General features: G+C 36.1%; 3 protein-coding genes across 3 annotated transcripts; all 3 read right to left on the bottom strand.

Moving 5' to 3' along the window:
* Window positions 1–6,444: 6,444 nt before the first annotated feature.
* Window positions 6,445–10,637, bottom strand: LOC104592030 (profilin-1-like). Its single transcript, XM_010251170.3, has 4 exons — window positions 10,343–10,637; window positions 9,135–9,272; window positions 6,855–6,997; window positions 6,445–6,752 (listed from the first exon to the last, which is right to left on the bottom strand). Exons 1-3 carry the CDS (start codon window positions 10,463–10,465, stop codon window positions 6,863–6,865), a joined length of 396 nt encoding a protein of 131 aa, XP_010249472.1. The 5' UTR covers window positions 10,466–10,637; the 3' UTR covers window positions 6,445–6,752; window positions 6,855–6,862.
* A 4,436-nt stretch (window positions 10,638–15,073) lies between these two features.
* On the bottom strand, window positions 15,074–16,341 carry LOC104592029 (profilin-like). Its single transcript, XM_010251169.3, has 3 exons — window positions 16,106–16,341; window positions 15,620–15,757; window positions 15,074–15,455 (listed from the first exon to the last, which is right to left on the bottom strand). The coding sequence occupies exons 1-3, from the start codon at window positions 16,226–16,228 to the stop codon at window positions 15,321–15,323; spliced, it is 396 nt and encodes a 131-aa protein (XP_010249471.1). The 5' UTR covers window positions 16,229–16,341; the 3' UTR covers window positions 15,074–15,320.
* A 2,888-nt stretch (window positions 16,342–19,229) lies between these two features.
* LOC104592028 (derlin-1-like) lies at window positions 19,230–27,897 on the bottom strand. The gene is made up of 7 exons (XM_010251168.3): window positions 27,718–27,897; window positions 24,957–25,092; window positions 22,447–22,520; window positions 21,975–22,068; window positions 21,465–21,593; window positions 21,186–21,346; window positions 19,230–19,692 (listed from the first exon to the last, which is right to left on the bottom strand). Exons 1-7 carry the CDS (start codon window positions 27,732–27,734, stop codon window positions 19,581–19,583), a joined length of 723 nt encoding a protein of 240 aa, XP_010249470.1. The 5' UTR covers window positions 27,735–27,897; the 3' UTR covers window positions 19,230–19,580.

Below are 27,897 nucleotides of genomic sequence, written 5' to 3'. Positions count from 1 at the left end.
TGGATATAATAGCTATAAATGAGGTTTTATATCGATTTGCAACACCGCAAATAAATGCCAATAAAAATCGAATTGGCAGCGAGGTTTTTTCATTTAAAAAAATCCAAAAATCTAAATAAATCTTGAAGTTTAGGATAGAGTTAATGGTCAAATTATGACCTATTGGAGCAGGTCGGACAAAACCCAAACCCAATTCAAATTGAATAATCAAAACCCTAAACCGACCCTAAAACCGAATGTATCTGATACTATCCACGACCTGAGAACTGAGATGAACCTTTTGAGCCCTTCCCCCGGTTCCAATTGGAATCTACCTTGCTGAGATCTCACGGCACATTGATACTGGCGACTCGTTCGTGTTATAAATACTTAGAACAAATACAACAGTCAATAGAATCATGAGTATAAAGAAGCCAAATTAAAGGTAGTTGGTAGATTAACATTGCCACATAGGGGTGTCGATTAGACTGGATTTGGTCCAACCCCATCTAGTTCAATGTGAGTCCATTACAAATGGATCAGGTCCAATTCAATCCAATGAATAATTTAGAACATTTTTGATGAGTTCAATTCATTGTTTGGACCATTTAATTTGTTCAAATTCATTTTAATTTCAGTCCATTGGCACCTATATTTTTATCTTAGATCAATGGACTGAATATTGGCTTAATCCAATCAAATCCAATATAAATTTAATACAGATGGATCAGGTTCAGTCCAGTCTAATAAATATTTTGGACCAGTTTGACCCAATCCACTATGTTTTTTTCGGTCCACCCAAATTGATTTTGGATTGAACGGGGTCCAATCCAAAACCGGTTCATTGACACCCTTATTGTCACGCTGGGAAGACAGTTGTGTGAATGTCAATGGTAAGGCAAATTGATTAATGGTAATTAGCTATAGAAAAATGAGATAAGAGTACTAGCTATAGAAAAATGAGACAAGAGTACAGGCTGTGGGAGGAGGACTACTCTTAGTTTGCTCAATCAATTTATGAAAAGCTTAGGCTTCCCCCAAGTTCAGTCATGGATGTTATGTTAATGCTATGCTATATGCTTCGACAACCTAACCTAGCCACCTAGAGTGAGGGTGGTTGGTGGGTGGGTGATGGGCCTGATGGCTAATGGGGGGAGCACATAGAAAAAAGGACCGAAACTTTGGAGTTTGGAGTGGCCGAGTGGATGGGAGGTAGAGGCATACCCATTACCGGTCCACTTACTACTACTACCTCAAAGGCTCAAACCTCAGAGTGGTTCCCACTGCACTGAATAACGAACCCAAACTGAACACCACCTCATAGAGAGTGGTTGTGGTTCACACTACATAAAACCGCCACCGGTAAGCCACCCAGTTTTATTTATGGTGATGGCGAACGGTTCAACACTTCAACCAGGGGGGCGGGATGAGAAGATTTGTGGCAGCATGGATCACTACCGGTTGATCGTTATCTTGTAGCAGTTGCTAGTTGCAGAGATAGTGGCATGTGGAAAGTTGCAGTCATGGTTTTCAAAACCGGATTGGACCAGAAAAACAGAGAATTGGTCAGGTGAACGGCTGTTTTACCCCATAACCATTATTTCATAAAAAATCATTGATTTGCTTAGCAAACCACTGATTCGGGCAGTCAAATCATTCAATGGTTTTAGTCGTTTTTTATTTTTAATTTTTTTGTCAGAACAGGTTGTCCTGTTCGGTTTGAATGGTCAGACCGTTTGACCCGGGAATCGAACCCCTGACCGATTTGGTTTTAAAAACCTTGATTGCAGTAAAGAAGAAGATCCAATCCCTCCTAAAATAAAAAATAACTCTTATCTTTTCTCTTACTCATCATGCTAAACAACCTTCTTTTACTAAAATACTCTCATTTCTCATTCTCAATGATTTAGTTCGGTCAGTCTTTTTTCATTTGGTTGGAGGAAGATCTTTCCATTGAAAGACCACGTCTGAAAAGATGTGAGAAGTTCGATTTAAGTTTACTTCGGAAAGTTAGAAGTGGAACTTCTTGCCTTTTTTTTTCGTTTATTCAAGTTTTGTCTTCGTGCTAAAAAATGCACCTTCAACTAAATGGTCTATAAACTGTCAAGATCTTTATGTAAAAGCTCATTATATATTAATCTCTTTCATTTCAAGAGATGGGGGTTATTGGTGGATATGAGTATCCAACTCCATATTGGTTTCTATTCATATTCAATGGTTTGGAGACTTTGGACGACCGGTTGAAAGGCTGACCCCACCATTACTAGTTGGATACCGTTTCACTGTTTCAACACTAAACAATCAGCAATTCATGGCGTTTTGAACACAGCATTTGCAGGATTAACAAGAAAGTTGTATGGAAACTTGAAAGGTCATCTTACGAATACAAAAAGCTCAAGAAAAGTTTGATTAATTTGTTTAGAGAATCAGGTCTATAAGAGAAAAGTGGGGTGCTCTCTCTGTTAAGGCCACGACCTTAATCGGTTAATCCAACCCAAAATTAGTTAAAGTTAGACCATACTTTTCAACCCTAACCTTAATCCTAATTTCAAGTTTCAACCCAACTCAGCCATGGTATGGGTTCAGGTTAGCCCAGTCCAAGTTAAAGTTAGGCCATACTATTGTCTTATTTGCACCATTTTCTTCATTTCTCAATCCTCTTTCATAGGAGGACAGATTCCAAACAAACAATTCTCCTTGTCTCGTTTCTCCATTCTCCTTACATAAAGCAGGGACATAGGGGGACTACATTTTACTTCCTATTTATTACAAACAAATGAGACAAAATGAAAATATGAAACAAAAAGTAAACGAGGATTTAAACTCAACCTATCTGTACTCCCATCCCATGCATTTACACCAAGTGCAAACGAAATTCACATTCGAGGCAAATTGAGCCATAATTCGAAACCTTGATTGGGTTTTATAGTCCAGTTTACCAAATTAAAAACAATAATCGGAATGAGGATGTGAATGAAAACTAGAAATCAGTGGATAGTTAATCCATTCAGTGTTTTCAAAACCTTTCACCCCAAAATTGTTTTTTCGTCAAAAATCATTGTTTTGGTCAGCGAACTGCTAACCCGGGCAGTCAAACCATCAAACTGTTGACCTGGACAAAGGTTTTTGACCATTTGTTTTAATTTTTAAATTTCTTTTTTTCAGAACAAGGCACTCATTCGGACTGTTTGACCCAGGAACCAGTCCCCAGAACAGTTCCCTGTCCGGTCCGGTTTTAAAACCCTGAATCCATTACATCCTTTGTCAAAAGTGCTGGCTAAGTTAACGACTCATTCTTTGTGTCTTATCTCATTTCATGATTTCAATATCAAGGAATGCCAGTACATGCTCCCATTCCATTAATTGGGCTTGATTAAGATGACCCAAGGCCCATTATTCAAGACTTAAGAAGTTGTGTAGATTGCCAGATACGTGCAAGGCAGAGGTTCAAGACTGAATTATTGATGTATTTACGACCACAAACATGATATCATGACAATGCTGACCTCATTTCGGAACAAAAAGAAAATGAACACCTCCATCATTTCTTTTGGAACCCTACTGTTTTGATAATATGGACATCTACTAAGAATTCAAGCAATTTAAGCCTGCGTTTGGTAAGAGTGTAAGTGCAAATACATAGGGTTTATGAAAATGCAAAATTGGTTTGATTTTGTATTCTCATCAAATGCTTTTGGTTGTGATGGACACAAACATAAATTCGAAGACTAGAATCTACATTTTTTTTTATTGACCAACTTTAAGTGCAAAAATTGCTCCAATTTTGGACTTGTAAACCTGACACTTATGTTGGCTGATTTTCTTTTTAGGCTCAGTTTGGAAGGACTACAAATGCAAATTTGTAGTGTAAATACATACAAAATACAACGTTTTACACTCTACAAATTTACATTTGTATTCCTTCCAAGCTGAGCCATAACTTGTAATCCCAAAACCTAAGTGATTTTCATATGAGAGGGTCAAAACCTAAAGTGGATTTGGGGGGGAATAAATATGGATGGGCAATTGGGGGGCAATTATTGGAATGAGGAATAGGGGGAGGGGAAAATATACGTGGTAGGGGGGCCATGGCTTCCTTGGTTCCTCTTGGCTCCACCTGTCTCCATTCGAGGTAATGGCCATTCCCTCCCCCTCCCCTTAGGAATGAAATCCCATTCCAGCTCATCCCCCTGGGTCCTCTTGACTCCGCTTGTCTCCATCCCCTGGTCTTTCAGTTGATTTCAATTTCTATTTTGATTCCTGTTTGAAGTCTGAACCAAATAGATTATACAAATTATGGAAATAGACCATTCGAAATTCAAGAGATTTTGATTCTGATTCCAATTCCAATTTTAACTGTGAACCAAACTGACCCAGCTATGTTGAAAATTAGCCAAGATAAGCAAAGAAATGAAGGTGGTTGTTGCATTAATTTTTTGAGTCGTAGTGGAAACAAATAACCTCAAAGTTTTGCAATGTATTGTCATAAAATCCCCTTCTATTGATGTTTGCTCAAGGTAGGGGTGAGTAAGAAAAATCAAAAAATCGAACCGACCGAAACCGAACTAAAAATTCAGTTAATTGAACCGATTGGTTTAGTATTTTAAAAAACCTGGAGGTACCAGTTTGGTTTCAGTTAACCAAAATAGAAAACCAGAGGTTAACTGAATCAACCGGTATACTTATTTATATATATTTTATCTATATTATCTATATTATAAATTAATAAATAAGCATTATATATAAATATATAATATATTATTTATTATTTAAAATATAATATTTAATATATATTTCTAGTGTTTTATTATATATTTGTATATTTTTTATAATATGTATTATAAATAATAAAAAACCAATGAATCAACAAACCGAACCGGTCAACTGTTTAACCAATTGCCTCGTGAGCACCCCTAGGTCAAGGTCAGTTATTTGCACAAGTTTTAGCTCTTAGCTTCAGGTGTTTTGGGTCGAGTCTTGGTGTTTCTGTTTTTGTTTCTCCGGTTTGCTTGAGAAATTTCTTCTTACTAAAATATTTTCAGAAAAAACTGCCATGATTTGATGATAGTTTGGTGGAATATTCCCTTAAATCCTGCAATCGAATTCTATCACATAATTGTCTGGGTTTGCCACTTCACGTGGCAGAAGGGACTGCCACCCTGTTAGCCCGTGAACAGAGTACCTTTACCTCCTGTGGTGTCTGTAAAAAGAGGAATGCCAATCTCACTCTCAACGCTACACAGTACTCTCACTCTCACTATTGATCTTTCATGTGTCCATGTGGACCTCTCTCTCTCTCTCTCACACACACACACACAGAAGCCAGATCCATGGTTCAAGGTAATCCCACATCCCAGAAAACAACCCACCGGACACCCACATTAGGAGGAATTCTAACACTCGAACATAGTGTTTTGATGTGATGGCCCTAAAAAACCATGCGGACACAGGTAAAAACTAAAAACTGTAAATAAATTCAAAACAATCACGCTTTCTTATTTTCATCATTGACCCGTGCTTGATTGGGGGCTACAGGGGAGTGCTGCCACCGTAGTTTCAGCAGGTCTACTCTCCTCACACAAACACGGGAAAAACCTTCAATTAAGCAATTCTGATAAAAATTCATTGATTTTAATGTTGTTTCTTTAAGTGGGGTTTGAACACCCACTTAATCAAATCGGATTGAATTGGCTTTGAAAATGTGATACAATTGATCTGCTACGATCCACTAGTGGAATAAAAAATCGATTGTGTGACCATATAATAACATAATATATACAGGCAGGCACGTGAACTGACTACTTATTGTTTAAATTTAAACCATCAGGTGTTGATTGAGTTGCAGTGGAATATCTTAGGCTTAGTTGGGGCAACTCCATTTCCATCCATCCAAGGATCATTTAGAACTCTCATTGAACCTAACTAAATTCGTATCAACATGAAAGGGGGTTTGGAACTTTGGATCTGATATCAAAATGCACCATCCTAAAACCGTGCCTATAGGCCCATTTATGAGTGTTGAAGCTTTCTTTGATTCAGGGGAAAGCCATACTTTCTGCTTTAAGAGCTCATTCCGAAGGACTTCTGCAGTGATTGAATTGCATTGATAGAGTAGAGACACTTCTAAGAGGGGTTTCCGACAATAACTATTAATTTCACCAGAAAGTCAATTTTTGGACTCATGTAATGTAAGCCTATTTTTGGTTTTTCAGATTGTTTTTCAAACAGGTCCAGAAACTGAATTGAATTGGACTGGTCCAAATTTGGATTGGACCTGGTCCATTTGTAAAATGGACTGGATCGGATGGGACCGAGCCCAGTCCAATTGACACCATTGGAGACCCTTCTTAAGAGCTCCGTGATGCTACCTACCAGTACCATTGCTTAAAGTACACAAATATCCGGCTTGCCACGGTTATAACAGTCATGGTAACACTTGTTCAAAGAAAAATAAAGGGAACGGAAGAAACCAAACATGAAACATGCAGTTTTAATTTATGAGACATACAAAAGAGAGAATAGATACCACGAAAGAAAGGTCAATCTAACACATCCATTATAAAAATCCCAAAACTCTCTATTTGACAGAATGATAGATAAGATCAGATAAGGTATCTCTCACTCACTTGAAAATCATCATAACCCCTTTTCATGGGCAGAATACAAAGACAGCTTAAATACGGAATAGATCATATCTACCACGCTCCAACAACCAAATACCTTTGTTTCCACGCAGAGTTCCTCATGACCTCAAATTATGCAATATTATTTCACTGCAACCATTCCAAAGGCAGGTGGATAGATGCAAACCCATAAAGAAAGCTAAAACAATAAAAAGAAAGAATTGCTGTGAGTAATACAAGTATATAACATACCGAGGCAACTAAAGGCCCTGTTCAATAAGATAATCGCCAAGCCTCTCAACAATCATGTTACACTGGCCAGCAGTCAGTGGCTCATCATAGACACCAACGATCAAGGCCTGATTGGTCTTTTTGACAGTAATACCACCAGAGCCCTGGATTCAAAGTCCAAAAGAAGTCAACAATGGACCATTACTAGCAGGCTAGCAGTCAGGTTTGATATATTTTAATAGAGCTACACCACAACCAGAGAAGCAACAATGCAGCCAAAAATAATTAAGCTTCTGACAGTAAATTGCTTTCCCCTTTCTACCAACCCAATCAACAAGCATACATGCACAAACACACACTGCAGTACCAATCACAGACGTCTCAGGTGTTCCATTTCATAAAGCCACAAATAATATGCAATTTATCAATATTGTCTGATTCTCACCTCACCCTCAAAACAAGATTTATAAGGCATGTGGCAGTTATAGTCACATCTTGGACTAAAACATGATGATCTAGTTAAAACATACTATGGAACCCATTTATCATATTTTTGAGATTAGTCGAGTTTGAAAATTTGAATCCATGTCAGAGACTGACACATACATGTCATATTTTCCATTTCATAAGATCAAGCCCGAAATACAATGCAATTTACCATTATACCACTCTCCTCAACACAAGTTTTAGCAGGAAATATGGTAGTCATGATCACAAAACAGGATTGCCTAACTATTACAACATTAAACATACTGTATAACTAATGTACCTTATTTCTGAGACCTGATAAGATGGAAATATGAAGCCATACTGGACTGACATCCATACCTTTGCAACTATCTAGAAATGCACAAAAAGAATCCTGTATAACTCAATCTTCATTTCCATAAATCCACTAAATAAATTTTGTCCTTTACTGATTCTAGTCATCCATTGTACAAATTCTGAAAAAACCGTCCAGTGACCATTCATTTGTCATTAAACCAGTCAGTCAGATTGTAGGGGTGCAACTTGGGTAGGCCTTGAATAGGCATTTGTCAAATTTTGAAGCGGACTGGCCCCCAATGCAGAGGAAGTTCTTTAAATTGGTACCTGATTTATACACCCCCATCCGATTGCACGCATCTAAAAGGAATACTGTCTTGACTACTGTCACTACTCCTGATAAAAATGTCATTATAGAAACAAGATGTTATTCTTAACCAGCTCCTTTACAAATGTAAGTTTACGAGGCTGTAGGTGATTAACTTCCATCCTTGAATTCGCAAATTCAATTAAATGGTTCTACAAGAGCTCTGTACAGTACTAAAGAGTTGCTAGAATTTGAAACATATTTGCAGTAGATAGAAGCTACTTGTCCATTAACACCATTTATGATGGACGACGGGGCACAGATCTAAACCCACACATTATCTTAAGACTCTTAAAGAAAGTAGCTGTCATGTCATGATCTTAAGTCCATCAAATTCTTGTATGCCATTGTACAAACTTTCTATTACCAGAAATGTTCCTTGAGATCTGATCAAAGCATTTCTTTTTTTGTTGAAAAAGGGTAAGGTAAAATTTTATTCAAATGGCCTTATTTTTGACAGTTAAAAAATGGAAAAGAAGCAAAAAAATAGACAAAATCACACATTGTACTTGATAACAAGGACAGTATGTGGCAGTTGAACAAAGGTTTGTTTAGTTGTGGCATGAAGTAGGTGGTTAGCCACCTGGAGTTAAAATCAGTGTTTTGAGCATAGGATGATCTGTAAAGCATTATAGCCCTTTGTTAGTTTGTTTGACAGTCAAAATAAATGTCTGAACTTACTCTTGAATCACCTCGAATGCTAAAATATTCATGCCTCTAAGATACTCAGCAAAGTATGACCTTATGTTACAATTTGATGGTCCAAACTTGCAAGCTATGACGTGTGTGTGTGTGTTGTCACCCGAATCCATATTATCAATACAGCCTTCTGTTTGACCATCCAAAATACAAAGACACTTCGATAGAAGGTGCCAGCTAACTTGCTGGTAATGTATGGCTGTATATTGCAAAGACTTGAGGTTGAATCCTGCCCTCACCTGGGTTTGGGAGAGAGCTACCCCATTAGCTCACTTTCCCCCACACACACACAAAAAAAAAAGAAGATTTGACCAATCTAATAGATGCCCTACCATTTGAGAATTGCAGGTCCATTAGCAATAACCATTTGAGCAATGTGAAATGATGTGCCTTACATTAATCCTTAAATATCATCTACTAGCATACAAATAAAGAAGTTGATAGGTTAAGAAAGGATGTGAAAGTATCACCTTCTTCCCTCGAATAACAGCCCCCGGTTCTCCTTGGATCACCATATACTTTGTGCCACCAAAGTGTAAGCCAGTTGGAGCAAGTGATCCAGGTTCAGAAAAGTCATTCATAATGGCAGTTATTTCCTCAGGCTTAAACTACAACAATAGTCAATAACACATAAGAGCAATGGATTATGATTCCCAAAATAAAAATAACAGAAATAAACAAGAGCAAAATCATTAATACAAAATCTTTCTTCAGGGTTAAACTATACTACAGTCTATGCAGGTTATGAGATTTGACTGTGTTCATATCTAATTACTACTGAAAATTGTCTTAAAGCTGAGTAACCCATTATTTTCTAAATTAGTAAAAATCATCGCCAGATTTTCCCCTGAAAGAAACCCAGCCAAATACGAGCATATGACAAAAAAAGGAAAACTGTGGATATCAAACTTATGCTCTGATATAAAATGCTTAAACATATGGTAACTAACTGCTGATTTTATTAGGATTAGCTTGAGAATCAGTTTGGCACCAACAAAAACAACATAATAACAGGGGCAATACACTGGTGATGGAGATCAATACACTGGTGAACACAAAGGATCGGAGCAAGTATAGACACTTTATACTCAGTCGTAGCCATTTTCACCCACAAAGCGGGATGCCATTAACTAGTGCTAATATTAAACATGCGATGGAGATCAATCCACCTCGACGAAATAATCCAGTAAAGGAATTAAAGACATCACGATCCGAATCACAGGGGCAATACACTGGTGATAAATCTAAATCATCCTCAGTCTTATTACAACTAAATTGGTTCGGCTACACATATACAGATTCGCTTGCTTTAAAATCACCCCAGAACAAGATAATGTACACATGGGCTTGAAAACCTCGGCTTCAAACTAAAAAGCCAAAAACTCAAAAAGAAGAGGTAGCTGGTGATCTTACTTTAGATCGAAACAATCATCATATCTACATGCATGTAACCAGGAAGAGGGGGAAAGATAAAACCAAAAACCAAGGCATCTTATAGTAACACAGAAAACCCGTCATGCGTTCAATTATAATCAATGCAAATCTCCAGAGATCCTCATTAGATCCATAAATTCTAAGAAACCCGTCAATAATCAACCATAACCAAACATGCCCACCAATTAAGAAGTACAAAAATCCGAACTTTTCAATCTAATAATAAGAGAAATATGAAATAAACCTGAGGGAAGGTAGAGCTTTGAGCCCAAACGCTGCCGTCTTGGCCGATGATCGCCGCGGACGCGAGGTGATTGCCCTCGATGTCACACATCAGGTGGTCATCGACGTAGGTTTGCCACGACATCTTGTTCGATCCCTGGGTTTCTTCTTCGATCTACTACTGGTTTTTGTACGGTGTGTTTGAGGCTTTGAGCTTACACAACGATGGAGGATGGACTTGTTCGCCGCGAGAGAGAAATGAGAGCGAGGGGGCAGTATAAATATGATGAAGAAGGTAGCGTAGAAACACCGAAAATGTAAAAACAGCGAATAAATAATTAATTTATGGCATTTGAGCATTTCCAGTCTCTTCTCTCCCTCAGAATGCGCATTAAACGCTATTTCATAAATGCCCCTCAAGTCCGCCACTTAGAGAGAGTGAGATTTTATTAAAACTTCACATTTATTATAAATTATAAATTTTTATTATTTTACTGTAATTTCAGACAAAATTTTGAAAACTTGGAAGTGCTTCTTGCATAATGAAAAAGTGTACTGTTCAAACCTTATTAACACAATGAAATAAAAAAAAATGTTCATACCTTTGGGCACCACTCTGCTTCAAGAAAAAGGTTAATTGGACATAGGAGAGCCAATAAACATTGAGAATGAATCTTAGGCTTTGTTTGGAAGGAGTACAAATATAAATATGTATGGTGTAAATACATAAAACTTAGTTTGAAAGGAGTACAAATATAAATATGTAGAGTGTAAAAACCTTATATTGTATATTATTTTAGGGAAAATTCCTCATTAGTACCCTGTATTTTGGTTCGAGTGACAATTTGGTCTCCGAACTTTAAAATGCGATAATTTAGTACCTGAACTTTTAAAATGTGACAATCCAATACTTGAACTTTCAAAATGTGACAATCCAGTACCCTGTCGTTAACCAGTCTATTAATCAGCCATTAAGTGACATTTGAAAAGTCAAAAATGTCCTAAGAATGCCATCTAATTCTCTTTATCAACCATCCAAACATTGGCAATAAAATGAACAATCCCAAATTCTAGGTTCTTCTAAACAGTCACCAACTTTTTTGAATACAAGAGGCTAGGATTTGGGGACTGTTTAGTTTTTTTGTCAACATTTGGATGGTTGATAAAGAGAATTATATGGCATTCGAAGGGTATTTTTGACTTTTCAAATGTCGCTTAGCGGCTGATTAACGGACTAATTAACGGTAGATACTCGATTGTCACATTTTGAAAGTTCGAGTACTGAATTGTCGCATTTTAAAGTTCGGGGACCAAATTATCACTCGAGCCAAAGTACAGGGTACTAATCGGGAATTTTCCTGTTATTTTAGGCTCGGTTTAAAAAGAATACAAATGCAAATATGTAGGTACAAATACATACAAAATATAAGATTTTACACTCTACGTATTTGTACTTGTACTCTTTTCAAAACTGAGCCTAAGGCTTCATTTGAAAGTAGGAATACATATTAGCACAAAACATTTTATTTTATATTATTTTGTATGTATTTATACAATACATATTTGTATTTGTACTCCTTTCAAACTGAGCCTAAAGAATCCACAACACATCTATACGGTTCCTCGTCTCACCCTCAAATTTTGAAGTAAAATGGAGCCGTTTGATAACAACTGTAGTGGCTGAATTGAATAACTTATTACTTTATTTTATAGTTAACAAGCTATTAAATAGGTTATGAGCTTCTTAAAGGCTGAAGCTGAAATTGAAATTGGATTGAAATTGATTACTATAATTTTTGATTAATTTGATATTTAATTAATTGTTTCATTCTACTAAATAACAAAGCAATAATAAGTCCTTCAGCTAAACCACTTCAGCCGTTATATAGAAAAAATGTCTGCAAACTTAAAAATCTCGTCACATAGATCAAATAAGCCACCTTTGAAGAAATTAAAACTTTGGCTTGTCTATCTAGTAAGCTTCTCTGATGAATCCATCTAATAAATCATTTTTCCTACATGGGTGTAGATAATGTTAATTTGATTTGTTGAGTAGACTATATGACTCAGGAATCTTCCACATGAAAATTTTCAGTGTAAAAAGTAAAAACCTTTGCCAAGATAAGCAATTATTTTGGGGGTATTTCTAATTAAAATATTAAAACCTAAGACAACTTGCTAATTAAAACATAAAAAATATTACAACCCTATTTGTTTATTGAGGCCATTTATTTAAGTTGATTTTTAGTTAGTTAATCTTATAATTAGTACTGATTCCATTTTGGGGCCCATGCTTTTGAAAACAAGATAGGTGAGCAATTGCAGGCCCTAGACCATTTTGGCTCTTTGTATCCCCGAAACTATAATTCAAATTGTGGTCAGCTTTTTATTTTCCTTCTTTTTCCAGTTCACATATAACTATATGGCATAAAAGCGATACATGACTTTTTTTTAGAGAGAAAAAAAAAGAAAAAGATAATAATAAAAAAGAAAGAGCCAGACATACAATGAGAGCGCCCTCATCATATAATGAGGTGTCTTCTTTTTCTTTATTTTTCATTATCTATCCCACCTGTAGAGAATTTGGACCCATCATTAAATAGGTCCCGCTTATGTAAAAGAAATAAAAATCAGAAAGATTAGATAAATTTAACTCCTTTTTTTGCAATTATATGTAATCTAGATTTGATTGTGTTGAAGCTTGGTCTAAGGATTATAGATATGTTGCAGCTTAGAAGGGTATCTCATTACTTTTATGATGAGAGTGATCTCAATATCATGACTAAAAAAAAAAAAAAACTAAATAACCCAAGAATAGTATATATGGGGAAAAAAAGAACACAATTAGTATTCCTTTGAGGTTTAATCTATCTAATTAAGTTGCCTTATATAAGATTGTTTGGTCATTTAAACTCTCTTTTCTACAAAATTAGGTTGTATTAAAAGATAAACTGTATCTAGAATCCTTCATCAGAAGGTTCGAATTCTTGGTAAATTTCAGTTTTTAAACAAAATTCATATTAATGTTATTGAATACCATTTTATTAATACACTAGATTGAATTAGAAAAAGAAAAAAAAAAAAAAGAAGAAGAAGAAAGAGTACTCAAAACTTTCACTGTGGACAGCAAGCAGCAAGGTACCACCATTTTTTCCTTTGCTTGAACTTTGAACTGTTTATCTGTGATGAGATCAGTCATCAGTTGGCAACTCTCTCTATAATTATTAAAGTGATAGACAAAGCCACCTACTTTTTGAAGGATCCATCAATTCAAAAACGCAACCAGCTCCCTTAAAGAAAATCCACAAATCAAATCAAGTGGTGGTTAAGATCCATAACAAAATGAATCACAGACTATCAAACAAAAGATGTGAACATGCGACCTATGTTTAATCCATAGAAAAAAAAAGGGTGCAATCTGTGCGTTTAGTCGCCATTGTGGGGACAATCATCAGTCATCACGCCAACATACAACCACCCTCCACAGGCTAGTGGGTACCATTTGTATATTTACACCTCATTTAAAGAGGATGGGACTCCAATGCTCCATTACATTTTTCTAGACTTTTTTGTTTTCTTTGTCTCATAAAAGTTTTTAATATATAATTTCATCTTGAAAAAAGGGGTCTAAATTCTAAAACGAAGCCACATTATTTTCATATATGACTTGTAGAAGATCTATATTATATAAAGTGGATATTTACTTTGATCCAAACAGATGATAAAAGTTAAATCAACAGACTGTATATCATTCATTGTTATTCAAAAATACTATATATCACGTATAGTTAATAATTGTTTGCATATGTATGCTCTTACATTAGTATTAATAAAAGATAAAAGATGGGCCATTGTACCATAGGAATTGATGGACTGCACAGGTGGTCAATCCAGAGGATCCCTTTTGATGAACTGCACCGGTAGACCTGTTCATGGGCCGGTCTCGGGTTTGACTTTTGCCAAATTTTAAATGGGCCCGGCCCATTAACATGTCTATGCACCGGTATGATTATTCATGTCATAAATATGTATTACATTAATAAAATCATGTACAATTATATTTTAGATGTAATATATAAGTATTATTTTTAATGTTTAATTAATATTATTTCAGATTTTTTTTATTTTTATTTATAAAAAATACTAAAAATTGAGATTCAAGACCAAAAAAGGATTTTTTCTAGCAAAAATATATTGCAGAAAAAGATGTAAAATGCATAGGTTTCAAAAGTTTGCACAAAATTATGACATCTCAAAATTTGCACCTTCACTTTTTTTGTTACAGCAATTTGCACATACATTTATGACGCAGGGGTTAGAGTGGATCTTGATGAAGTCAATGGTTTTCGGTCAAAATTGAAGTTTGAAGTAAACAAAACCTAAAATTGAAACCTGATGACAGTTTGAATGATTCGACAATCCAGGTCTGCGGGTTGATAACATTGGGTCGAAGTATGATGAGTGATTCAAGAAAGCTTTCTCCTTGACCCAATGGTTTCCTAGGACGTAAAATACAAGAAATGCACTTTTTCGACTTGTCTTTATCTTGTAGACCTGCATTTACATATGTATGTTTATGGACATGAAAATTATATAAAAAAAAAAAAATCAGTTTTTTCTGGAAAACTTAATAGTAGGGAAAATCTATGAAATGGAAAAAATATGGTATGAATCAAAACCCATGCATGAATTTTGATAAATAACACTTGATTCGCTACCAATTTTATGATTCCAGTTGATTGGTTTTTGGATATTGGCAAATCCATGTTTTCAATTGTATTTATACATGAAGATATGGTAGACATGAAAATAAAAGATTTGATGACCCCTAAGACTCCAAATAACTGTTACCGTCCTCAGACAGTTATTATCTGCACCATCTCCATTGCCAGTTCATAGGGAGGGAGGACGCAAAAATGGAAAAGAATTACATAAGAAATGGGGGGAAAAAAGTAAAAAACAAAGACAAGGGAGGGACTCTTGAGTCTTGATATGGAGACCTAGAGGCCCTGTTCAATGAGGTAATCCCCCAACCTCTCAACAACCATGTTGCACTGTCCTGGAGTCACAGGCTCCTCATAGACACCAAAAATTAGAGCTTGATTGGTCTTCTTTATGGTGATGCCACCAGATCCCTGTAAAATTAAATACACAAGTATTAAACAGGAGTTCATGAATCTCTCTTGACAACGGCTTAATTAAGAGCATTTACAAGTGCCCTCTGTATCAAAATTTAGACTGTGTGAAAGATTTAAAGGTAGTCGGTGTCAAAGAAGGAAGAAAGTAAACATCAAATCACCTTCTTCCCACGGATGACAGCTCCTTGCTCTCCTTGGATTACCATGTACTTTGTGCCCCCAAGAAATAAGCCAGTTGGGGCAAGGTAGCCTGGTTCAGCAAAATCTTTCATAATGCTATTTATCTCCTCGGTCTCAAACTGAAAATATGCAACAAAAAGAACACCCATTTCTGCATTGTTAGGAATTTCTGCATGAAATAACGATGACATCTTGCGAGAAGAATCACCCCATTGAAGATTAAAATGAAAAGAAAAAAAAAATGCCTGCTAGACTGGTCTGCTACTCAAGAAAATGATGCACATTTACTTGATTGATAATCAAACATACAGCGACAGAATTGAAACAGAGAACAATCATCATGTTTCAATTGCTTCTCTATAAGTGGTAGGTAACCTTGTAACCAATCGGAGTTGGATTAGATTGTATAGAAATGGCAATGACATAGAAGAAGAAATGGGGATTCGCAAGACAGAGAGAGAATAAACCTTAGGGAATGAACTGCTCTGGGCCCATACGCTACCGTCGTGACCGATGATGGCTGCAGCGGTAAGGTGATTGCCCTCAATGTCGCACATGAGGTGGTCATCGACGTAAGTTTGCCACGACATTTTTCTCTCTTCTTATCGTTCTCCTTCTCTCCTGGGTTTTGTGTTTTCTTCTGCGTAACGAGCTTTGCTCTGCTCTGCTCTTCCCTTCTATTCTATTCTTCTCTTCCTGTTGGATTCGAATAAGCAGAAGGAAATAAATAATGGCTTTCTTTTTTTCTCGCTGCAACTGATTTAGAAATGTTGACTTGATCAAATTTGGCATGAAATATGGATCGCAGGTATATACGGCCCCAAGAAAGTGCTGATACCACGCAGATATGACCTCACTATTATTATTAATAGGAGTGCAACGCGGGATCAACGGATCAATTAAACTCGAATTTTTATACGGATTGAACTTGGATTTTTGTCCTCGCATTGGGCTGTGATTGGAAAGATCGGATTTGACCTCGGATGGTTCAGGCTTGGGTCTTAGGCCCAAATCTTGGGATTGGTCTTCGGTTGATCATAAACCCAGCCCAGCCCTAAATGACCATATTTATTTTATAGGGGAGTGATTATAGGTTTTCTAATAAAAAGGAAACATAATTGGTTGCGAGTAATCAATGTTTTATTTTTTTTTATTTAAGATTTATTTTCTTAAATAAAAAAACTCACAAAATTCTAAGAAGTGTAAAAGGGTAAGATAGAGTAGGCTGACGTGGATTCTAAGATATTATTATATTTTAAATTATAATAATAGATTTTAACATGTGAGATAATAAGGTGTCCCATATTGGGATGGCAACAGGCGGGTTCAAAGAGGGTCTTATAAATTTTACATCCTCTCCACCATGGTTTTTAAAAACGAATCGGTGACTGAACCGATCAGGGTCCAGTTACCGGTTCAAACGGTCTGGCCGTTCGACTCGAACGACCGGTCCGTTCTAACAAAAAATTTAAAAAATAGTCAAAACCATTCGAACAGTTAACCGGTAGGTTTAGCGGTTTGCTGCCAAAATCAATGGTTTTAGGGGAAACGAAACCGGTCAGGTGACTAGTTCCCGGTTTTTCTGGTCCAGTTGTTCAGTCCAGTTCGATTTTGAAAACCATGCTCTCCACCTCTCCAAACCTTCCAACCCATATATTCCTCGCAACCACAACAATTTGGATTTTCAAAGACCAAACCTTTTGTGTATATGAAATTACAAAACCCTTCTTACATTTGAGGGAGTTCGGTGGGGATGTACTGTGGGACATTGTGGGGCACAAATCTGAACTCCATTTGAGAATGGGGCAGGTTCGGTTTAAAACCTGCATCTAGTTTTCTATCTATCATTTCATGTTATATATAAGCAACAAACAAGCAAAAAAATACAAACAAATATAAAAAATTCCAATTATTTGATTTAAATATCTAAAAATCATATAAATTATCAATTATCCTTTGCATAAGATTCAAAGTATTATTAAATTTTAATACATAATGGGTAACTTCATATGTCTTACAACAATGAAATCAACATACAAACTAGCAATATTCAATATGTAATGCTTAATACCTGTATGAGTTGTAGAATCCTAAAATTCATCTCTGCCCCAAAATCCACTTAAAAAAAAAACAAAAACCTCCATTGAGATGAATACTTGCCAGGATGGAAATTCCTAAACTCCCACATTCATTCAATTTTTTTCTTTGATAAGACATTCATTTCAAATTCATGTTAGTTTTTTCAAGTACCACACCTTTTTTTCTAAGCCAAAGTATCATACCTTTTTTCTACCATAGGAATTGACACTATAATACTAGAAATTGGACCGAACCAAACAGTCAGATTGGAAAAATCAGGAACTGATCACTTAACCAGTTCCGTTTTACTCCAAAATCGCTATTTGGCCAAAAAGCCATTGATTTGGTTAATGAACCGCTGACCCAGGTGATTGAATTGTCGAACCATTCAGCTCGGGAATGATTTTGACCATTTTCTGTGCTTTTTTAATTTTTAATTTTTTGTCAGAGCAGACCATCCATTCAACCTGAGAACCGAACCCAAAACGATTCCCTGTCCGGTCCAGTTTTAAAAACATTGTTCTCGTATTATGTGTTTTCTGGCAGAATGGAATTCTTGATTAAAGTTTTTTTTTCTGGTTTATCTCTCTGAACTTTTATTCTGCAATAATATAGTCAGTTGATAATACGCCAGGGACCTAATTTTCTACAAAAGTCATGTTGGTTGTGAGTAAAGTACCGAAAGAAGCAAAATATTATCCAAGACCAGAGTGAAGAAAGGATAAAGTAAAATGAAATGCAGTTGAATGCATAGATAATTTTACCTAGTCTTAGGACGAGATATGGATTTTACTTTTAACACTAACCATATGTAACTTTCTCCTTAAATCACTCTCATCCAATAAAAACCTTTGGCCACTTAGGCCCATTCATTTTCAGTAAGCCATTTGTTTGGTAAGCGTTTCTCAGGCCTTTTCAGAAGTATCAGGGTAAATACATTTACCATGCTTTTTTTAATAATGATATTTACTAGGATAAATTTGACAGTTTACCATATTTACCCATATATATTCTATTCTTACAAGGGGCAATTTTATCTGTTGGTGTTTCGGTATTTTTTTATCTAGTAGAAAAATAACTTATCCACATGCATGAGAGTAAGGTTCAAAATTTCGATAGTGAACCAGTTTCAAAGAAACAAAAAAAGGATGGACAAGCTTTCTTAATTTTAAATCTTGCATGAGAGATGGATATCATTTTTCTAGGCAAAGCGGAAAGTTCATTAATCATGGGGCCCATACTTATCAAAAAAATGAATAGTCAAAAATATTAATCAACTCTCCCATTGACCGAACTCCCCCCACCGCAACTTACTTAAGAGAGAATGCACTCTTGAAGTTGAAAATAAAAAATGCCCATAAACTAGATTAATATGCATGCTGAACACATCAGACACCATTCTGCGCCCCACAAGCCATTCCTATGGTTATTTAAAAAAGTAGTTGCATCTCAAGCGGGGGGGTGAAGGCCTGTTGCAATGCAATATCCGACTATATCTTGTAAAAAGCCAGATTTAGAATAAAACTTTGCTTTTTGTATTTCTGTAAATCCAATGTAACTCAAACATGAAGTTCAGTAAGATTTCAACTTCCAGTTAAAGGGTCATTGCAATAACATCAGAATAACCATTCTTAATGATGAATTTTGTAGTCTAGACCAGAAGAAAACATGGGTTTCTGTATAAGAAGTGTACAGAGAAGGCTAATTGCAGTGTCAGCACTGAGCAGTATTCATGTGTCTCTGCTATCATTTTTGCCTACAGTGGTTGCTTCTTGCTATTCCCAGCAGTGTTATCATCAGAAAAGTCAACAAGATGGCATAACAGTACATGTTTCAAGGCCGCCAGATTGCAAGAGAACAAGCTTATCCATTGAGCCGATAGCTGCTCCCTCTGAAAGCAACACCAGCTGCCCTATCCGGCTGTGAAGAACTATTTGCATTAGGTCCCACGTTCCACCGTGCAACAAGTTTATTTCTATAAAATTGTAGTCATGGAACTTGCAGCAGAGGAAATGAAATGTACATATTTCACCAGATATGATACTTGTGTACTACCCAGATAATATTTTGCACAACTAGGGAAAGATGAAGTCCAGACAAACCATAAAAATACCAAGTGGACATTTTTTTTCCTAGTAAGCCTTGCAAATCCATACAGCCCTATAAATCTGGCATATTGTCAAATTGCAAATAAACCATAACCAAGGGGAACTGACATTTGGCCCATTAGATAAGTAACATACACATGAATTTCTTTGGTATGAACAGACTGTAGGATATGCCAAGCAAAATACAACATGCCCAAGATTGCAAATACTTAGGTCCTTTATTGCATATAAACAACATAATAGTTACCTGGCAGCCACGACCCAATACTTTCTACCAGTTCAGTGCATTGCAGTTTTGGAAAAAGTGTATTATCAATTGGATGTTAGTCTGTTAAATGAGCTAAAATGTATGCCTGAAGAAGCCCCTATGGATCACCCATAAATTGTCATGCCTCTTAGGTAGTACAAATATCTGAACTCCACAGGTTACCACTACCATTTAGGGTCCTAACAGGTTGGAGTTAGATCAGATCAGGATGGATCCAGTACCAGTCTGATGTACACACCTGGAACTAATCCAGTCCTCATGATGAGTTCCAAAGATGGCATATTCAAAATCTGCCAACTTATTGGATTTCATTGAATCTGATTGAACAAGACCTTATTAAACTGAAACATCAAATTTCAGAATCAGGCAAGAGTTCTAGAAACTCATCCAATAAAACAACAAATGCATCAAAGCTACAGCACCCAAATCTTCACAACTAAGACACTGAAGGAGCATAGCTGCATGACAAAACAGAAGTTTGAATAAGAAAGAAATAGAAAAGGGATATAGTTTGGCACGAGGGGTTCCTCTAATATCCTCTTCAAACAAATATTATGTAATCAAGTCTAAACTCTAAAGACTATTACTGATGTTAGTCTCAGCCACCTGGGGTCTTGGGAGGGGTGGGCTGGATATGGACCTAACCTTTGGCTTTTTTTTTTACAAAGTGGGTGCTCTCAGACTTGGATCTGCATTCTGATATTTTCCAGCCCAAGATTTTACTATTAAAACAAGTGATGGCCCCTATTATGTATCCATGTCTAAGACTCCAAATTACAAAACGATTTTAGTTAAATGTTCACATGAAAACTTGTAAAAGGGTGTAAATAATGTATCTATTGGATCATATATTATGCAGAGCAGACTTAATATATTTAGGTGGAGCAAGTCCAAATCAGATTGGGTCAGGGTTTGATCAATGACTGGTCTGATTAATGGATCTGCAAAGCAGGGCTCAAGGCAATAGTGCTAAGGTTGGATCAAATCTGAAGGTTAGATGGACAATTATGAACTCTACAAAAAGAGAAAAATAATGAAAAAAAAAAGTGGGGTGAGAGGGGTATTCCAAACAAAGGGAACAAACAAGGATACACCCATACAGGAGTTTTCAATATGTTCTTCCCACCAGCTAGAGGGTGCAACACTGTGAAGAAGTAATATATATGTCCTGCTAGGATCCCAAGCAGATCTGGCATGAGGGGTGAACCAAATATCACATCCAAAGCAAACATTGCCCATGGTAGATAAAATGCCTGCAAGCAGATAAATTAAATACTTACAAAAGAGGAACAATATGTCATACCGATATCTAAATAAGCAGTGTCACATGTGAAAGAAAAAGAGCTACAAAAGAAATAGAATTTAGCATACCTTGAGCGTGACGAGTCCATATATATTGATCTGAGCATTTGGGAACTCTCTACTCCAGACATAAAGAAGCATAAATACTAGTGAAATCCCTAAGAAGGGGGTCCATAATAGAGGAATGACAGATAACACCTAGAAAACCCATGTCCAAACAAAATATGAGAAAAACAAGTGTAACAATATTTCACCCACACAATTACAAAATTTAAAATAAAAGAGTAATGAACAGTAGACTATGTTTGGATTTCAGCAACAGAGATAGACACAGGACAAATTAACAAGACGAATGGCAGAAGATGGAGAGAAAGGTCCTTTGCTTTCTGCATTTCACATGGCTCAGTTTTTCAGAGTTCTGAGTAGTAGATCAAATTTCTATGTTCCCCATTTCCGCTGTTGACCAAATCCAAACACAGCCTTGCTGTTTTTTATATTTTCATATAAGAAGATTCTTTACAAGTTGATTTGACTATTAGCTCTTAGAATACTGAATAATAGGGCAAAATTTGCACACACCAACAATGATAAGGCTCCAAATATTATCATCCACAAGAAGTCTGCAGTACGCCTTTCAAAGGGCCCCCTCTCTAGCTGGACACCATACCTTGCTCTGGAGCATTAAAAAAAAAAAAAAAAAAAAAAGTGGTACTAGTGAGTTCCAACAGATGGAAAATGTAAATTTCCCTTAAGTTTCAATAAGCGCTGTAACTTCGTAGCATTTTTTTAATCAGTAACGATATCAGAAAGCCTTAATAAAAGTAAAAGAGATGACTAAAATTGTCTGTTCAACCAAGTTGGTACAGAAACAGACCCAAGTGAGCCTCTCTCCGTTGAGTAAGCAAGCTATGAATAGTAACCAAAAGATAAAAGAAAGGATATCCAGGAATGACTGCTCCCATTAAATAGTGGAAATAACCATTTTTTTTATCAATTGAAGCATAATACTCCTGATGCATTGAATGTTTAGTTTTCTGGAATTAATACTTACATCATTAAGAGTCGAATTCCAAAATTGACAGAAAATTTGCCAAGGAAGAAGAAGTTTGTAACCAACCTCCAGACCTAGAATTAATATAACAGAAAAGTTTCAGAAAGGGACAGAGGAACCCAAAAGGGTGAAAGAAAAGGATCATAACTTTCCAATCAATTGAGAAAAAGAGTATACTAAAAATTAATGCCATTTACATTTTCATATATGATATACAGATTCATGGTAAATGATACATAAAGTTTCTAAATTAAATACATGTTCTGTGTGTGACTCCAATTCAACTCAGCTCATCAAGGCTTCCTACAACCAACAAAAGGATCTCATAGATATTCCATGAGATCCTATTGTTAGAGGATCATAGTTGCATAGCTACATGGAAAGAGATTATTTGTTGTTAAAGGGCTTTCACTTTAGTTTCAAGGTCCAATTAAGTGGTGGTGCTATTGTTAGAACTAATTCTTAAGAAACCTCTTTCTTTCTTTCTTTCTTTCTTTCTTTCTTTTTAAAAATTTTTGGAAGTCAATATAAACTTGGAATATCTGGATGCCCCACTCTATGAGGTGCATATCTGATAGTGGAAACCTCATCAAGGCCCTAAATTGCACGTAGGTGCAGCACTAGTCAGAACTTTGGGAAGGAAAAATTAATTAACGTTTTCTCAATTCCCATCCTTTTATTTATTTCTAAGTTCTTGGCTGTTATTCAGAAATTACTTCATTCCAGATTTAAGGTCTGTTTTTCCTCAATATAAATCATAGAATTCCTATTACTGGTTCTTGGTAAATGATTAATGTTTAACATCTCAATTAAAACCTTATCTGTCTTGTCATTAATCTATAAAATTAACAATTTAGGTTTCTTCATGGCATAAGCCCAGCCTTTTCAACCCTAATTCCATCCTAATCAACATACCTAAATTTCACAAGGTTCTAACCTAGCCAAATAAAGGCCATTAAGATAAACCAAACAAAAAACCCTAGCCAAAGACTTTTCTCTTACTTTGGCAATTTCTTTGTCATGATTCCACACTAATAAAACTAATATAAAAGGAAAAAGCTAACTATAGAATCATGGATCTCTTTTTTGCCATCCTACATTAAACCACACTATCATTTATTGCTTTCCAAATTAAAACCTCAATATCATTTTGAAAAACCCTAAATGACACCTAGCTAGTTCCCATTAGCCACTTACTAAAATTCCTTTTTTTATTGTAAAATCCTAAATTTCTATGATTTAAATTTTCTCTTTCCTAGCCCTAAATTTTTAGAGCCACAACTATAGGACATTATTTGGCCATCTCCTACATTTAAGAAAGCCTTCAGAACCAAACTCATCTCAACAAACCCTTGTCAACCCTTTTAACATGTGTGAAATTTGTGCTCGGCATGTGATTAAATAATTCCAGACCTCACAAAGAAATCTACCATTTCACTTCTTTAACAATTTCATTTCTTCTCGACTGTCTTCTTGGTTTATACAAGTAATTGGTGCTTGCAATTACCCCTTTTGTCAACATTCTCCTATTTAGGATATCTTTTGATTACAAAGCATCCTAACATGCATCAGTCAAGGTCCGCAATTGATGGCTTTGAAATTTAATATATTCCTCCAATATGCTGCCAATATCCCTTTCAGACTTAGACTTCATCATACCGTATTCTTTGTTTTCTTTTGATATGGCTTAGACTTCACCATACCATATTGTTTGTTTTCTTTTGATGTACTCTTAGACTTCATCATACCATATTCTTTGCAACATCTTATCTTCTTCCAAGTTGTCAAGTTGAATCACTAATGACCACCTTGCATAAAGGACCACCAAGAAACTGTAATCCAATGAAACAAACTTTCTGAACTTGCAATTCATCTAGAACAGTAAAGCAATTCATCTTACTAAGAAAATCAGGAAAAAATTGATTTCATAAAAACTCTTCTGATTGAAATTAGCATGCTAAAATTTATTCTATGACAATGTCTTCATCCCTAAAATCTGGTTCCATCAATTCATTCAGCAATAAATATCTTACATGCTGGACTATCAAGAAACCATAGTTTGTCACAGTGGGCCCAGGAAATCAGGGTTTGTAATAGAAGTTTTCAAAATTTTAGAGTTTCCTGGCAGAAGCAAGTTTGTATGGCTGGGATGAGAAATACAAATAAGAAGCCTTTCATTTTCAAAGAAAGAGGTTAAGATAGGAAAATAAATAGGAGGAAGTTATCATTAGGACCTGAGTATTAAGGAACTAAGAAGGAAATGTGCAGAAGCAATTAGTGAGGAAATAGGGTAAAGATGGTCAGTTTGATTAGAATTAGAAGTTCCAAAAGAAATGAATTTTAAAAATTTAAAAGCCAAGGCTTTAAGCCACACTTAAAGAACTGTTTAAATTCTATACAATCTAGTTAATCATTGCATTAGATGTGCCAAAATGAATCCGATATTGATAGTGGTACTGCTGGTATGCTTCAATAAATATCAGAAAATCAACAAATGTAGAAAGCTGTACCTGAAAATGAGAGAACACAAGTGGGTATACGAGTGCAATATCTTCATGATGATATAGTCCCAAGTGAAATGCTGTGGTAGCCAACAAACACAGGGTTCCATAGGCCTTGCTAACAGGTGGAAGCGACTTATAGAATCTGGTGAAGAAAAAGCATAATAAGGAATGCTATGATGGTTACTGGGGTTAGTCAAAAACTCAAAATAGAGTTAAAAAAAAAATAGGTGCATACATGATTTGCAACATGGCTTAGCTAAACTCCAATTAACAGAATATATTTCCCTTAATAAATGGAATTATGAAACAGCATTTGCATAGGCAATCATAAATAGTTTGGACAAGGATTTGTTTACTTGTTGGTTTGGATCAAGTATACTTGGTCAACTGGCAGAAATCAAAGTTTCTTGATACAGTTGATAAGGTAATATGTCTGTGTGTGTGTGTGATACATCAAGAAACCAGAGTAGATGAGAGGACGTGCAATGATGCACAAGATATGCACATACAGCTCTCTGTATAAAAGAAAGCCCCTACTATTCCCAAATTTCCAAGAGATCCGCTACACTATACATTTCCTTAGGACTCCAACATTTCTGATCATAAGCCTGCTAAGGTCCCCCACCTATAGTTTGATAGGTGCTTTAGATGCCATGGTCCACTGCCCACCCTTTGACAGCATTCCATAGAACTTCCGAGTCACCTCAATAGCCAATTATGAGAGATATAATTGCTTAACTATTGATGCCACTTAAGAGTCTTAAGACAGTTCTAACTTCTGCTTCCATGGAATCCACATCTCCAATCGGGGCACTAATGCTAACAAGACTATCAAGTTCGCTGAACAGGACACCTCCAACTTCTGCCAGCTCCAGGCTCCCCTTTTGAGCATCCATTAAATGCAAGCTTCACTTGTCTTTCCACATGAAGGGAAATTAAAGTTCTCCTGATGGTCTTCCTGGAAAAAAATGGCCAATCTATGGAAGGTTTCTTCTCTGGTCAATAGCTGGAATGACTTTAAACTCATAAACAGCCAACATCCAGGAACTGAGGCAAAGCAGAACTCTACTCTTCAAAACCTCCAAGGAGAACTCCACATTCTAAGAGATACATATCAGTGTTTTAAAAGGCGTGGGAGGCATGCCTCCAGGCGAGGCACTCCCAAAACGCCCTGAGGCGTATGCCAGAGGCGCTGACACCTCTGAGGCGTATGCCTCTTGTGCTTTTTTCATGAAGCGTGCTAGAGGCATACACCTCATGCACCTCATGCACATCTTATATAAAAAGACAGAAAAAAAAAGAAAAAAAGGAAAGGAAAGGAAAGGAAAGGAAAAGAAAGGGAAGGGAAAGAAAAAGAAAGAGGAGAAAAAAAGAGAAAAGGAAAGGGAAGGGAAGAAAAGATAAGGGGAAAGAAAGTGGTTTGCCACTTTGCCCCCTGCTTCGACAAGACCCCCCCCCCCTTCAACTAATGTTATGCATCTTTATTCTTCTTAGTATAAAAGATTTTTATTAAAATAAAGAAAAAATGAGATCCCCCCTTCCTCTTCATCCTCATCCTAACCCCCTCCTCTTAAGGAGGCTTACGCCTCACGCCTCTAAGTAGTGGAACGCCTTGCGTCACGCCTCCACATTTTAAAACATTGATACATATATGCATTTCTTCTGAATACTTCACATGAACATGTGGACTATTAGCTTTCCAGTGGATTTTGTCTCTTATTCCAAATCCATGACCTCTCCAGTGGTTAGGCATATCAGTGATACTGCCCAGAATCATCCACTCATTTTTTATTCTTAGAGACCAATAGGTGTATAAGCTATCACTCTTGTTCTCTACTTATTAATGTAAGTTTCACTGTTTGAGCACTTGCATCATTTATTTCTTCATTCTAAGAGATTAAACCATCACCAACCAGGTCCTTTACTAAACTTAGTAAGATCAAGTTCACACAGTACGGATATCAACTACTAAACAATGTTCATTCATCCAACCAGTGGCAAATCTATATATGATCCTCCATAAATTGAAAACAAAAAGGGGAAAAGGGAACAGATAAGTTAGGAGTGTAAAGGGAAAACAACAGCATCTAAGTACACTGTGCTCCTTCAGTCAGGACTAAGGAGGTAGGTTCAAACCACTGAATATTCGAGAACAGCATTGAGAGCCATTATCAACAATAACCACGGACTTAACAACAACCGGTCCATCTTAACCAGATTAAGACCACATCAAAAAGCCATTATCAATGAACACAAGTCTGCAGTATTAACCGAAGGATGAATTATTGAAACCTAAGCAGCAGTTATCAAATTGTTCACCCAAATAAAATATGTTCATATGAAAACAAGTAAATGGCGACAACACCTCCCACAAAATTTATGTAACAATTACATAAAGAGCATATCGTACACAGCCCAAGAGTTCATAAAACAACAACAGGGGGAAAACAAAAGGATGAATTGGAATTATAATTGCGGCACAAAAGTTTCATCTTATGAATAGAATATATCAAGAGTATCAGAATCATTAAACCAGAACTTCATTTAGTAATTTATACAAAAGGAAATGCAGATAAAATGAATTTTAAAATAAAGGAATTATCATAAGGATCTGAGATTTTGGCATCGATGACCAATTCTAGGAAGCTCTTAGAATTGTTATAAATATATGAGGCCAATAGAAATGAGAAAGGGAGTAATATGCATCTGGATTCTGGAACTGGGGTGGGAGAGGGCATGAAAAGAAAGAGATGGAGAAGGTGATTACTCTGCAGGAGAAGACATTGCTAAGCACTGGCTTGACCGAATATCGAAACAGAAATCACTTCAAAGATCTCTGAACCTTCGAATTTCAGAGAGAAATGCAAAACTGAAATACAAGCGCCATTACCACCTGCGTCAAAACTCAGAAGCTTCTCGTTTAATCGTTTCACGGTTCCCACCTTCG

This window comes from Nelumbo nucifera, chromosome 8, assembly GCF_055504915.1.
Source record: "Nelumbo nucifera cultivar China Antique chromosome 8, China Antique-T2T, whole genome shotgun sequence".
Lineage (NCBI taxonomy): Eukaryota > Viridiplantae > Streptophyta > Magnoliopsida > Proteales > Nelumbonaceae > Nelumbo > Nelumbo nucifera.
The sequence above is the reverse complement of the archived record's forward strand: the minus strand, read 5'-3'. Positions and strand labels throughout refer to the sequence as shown.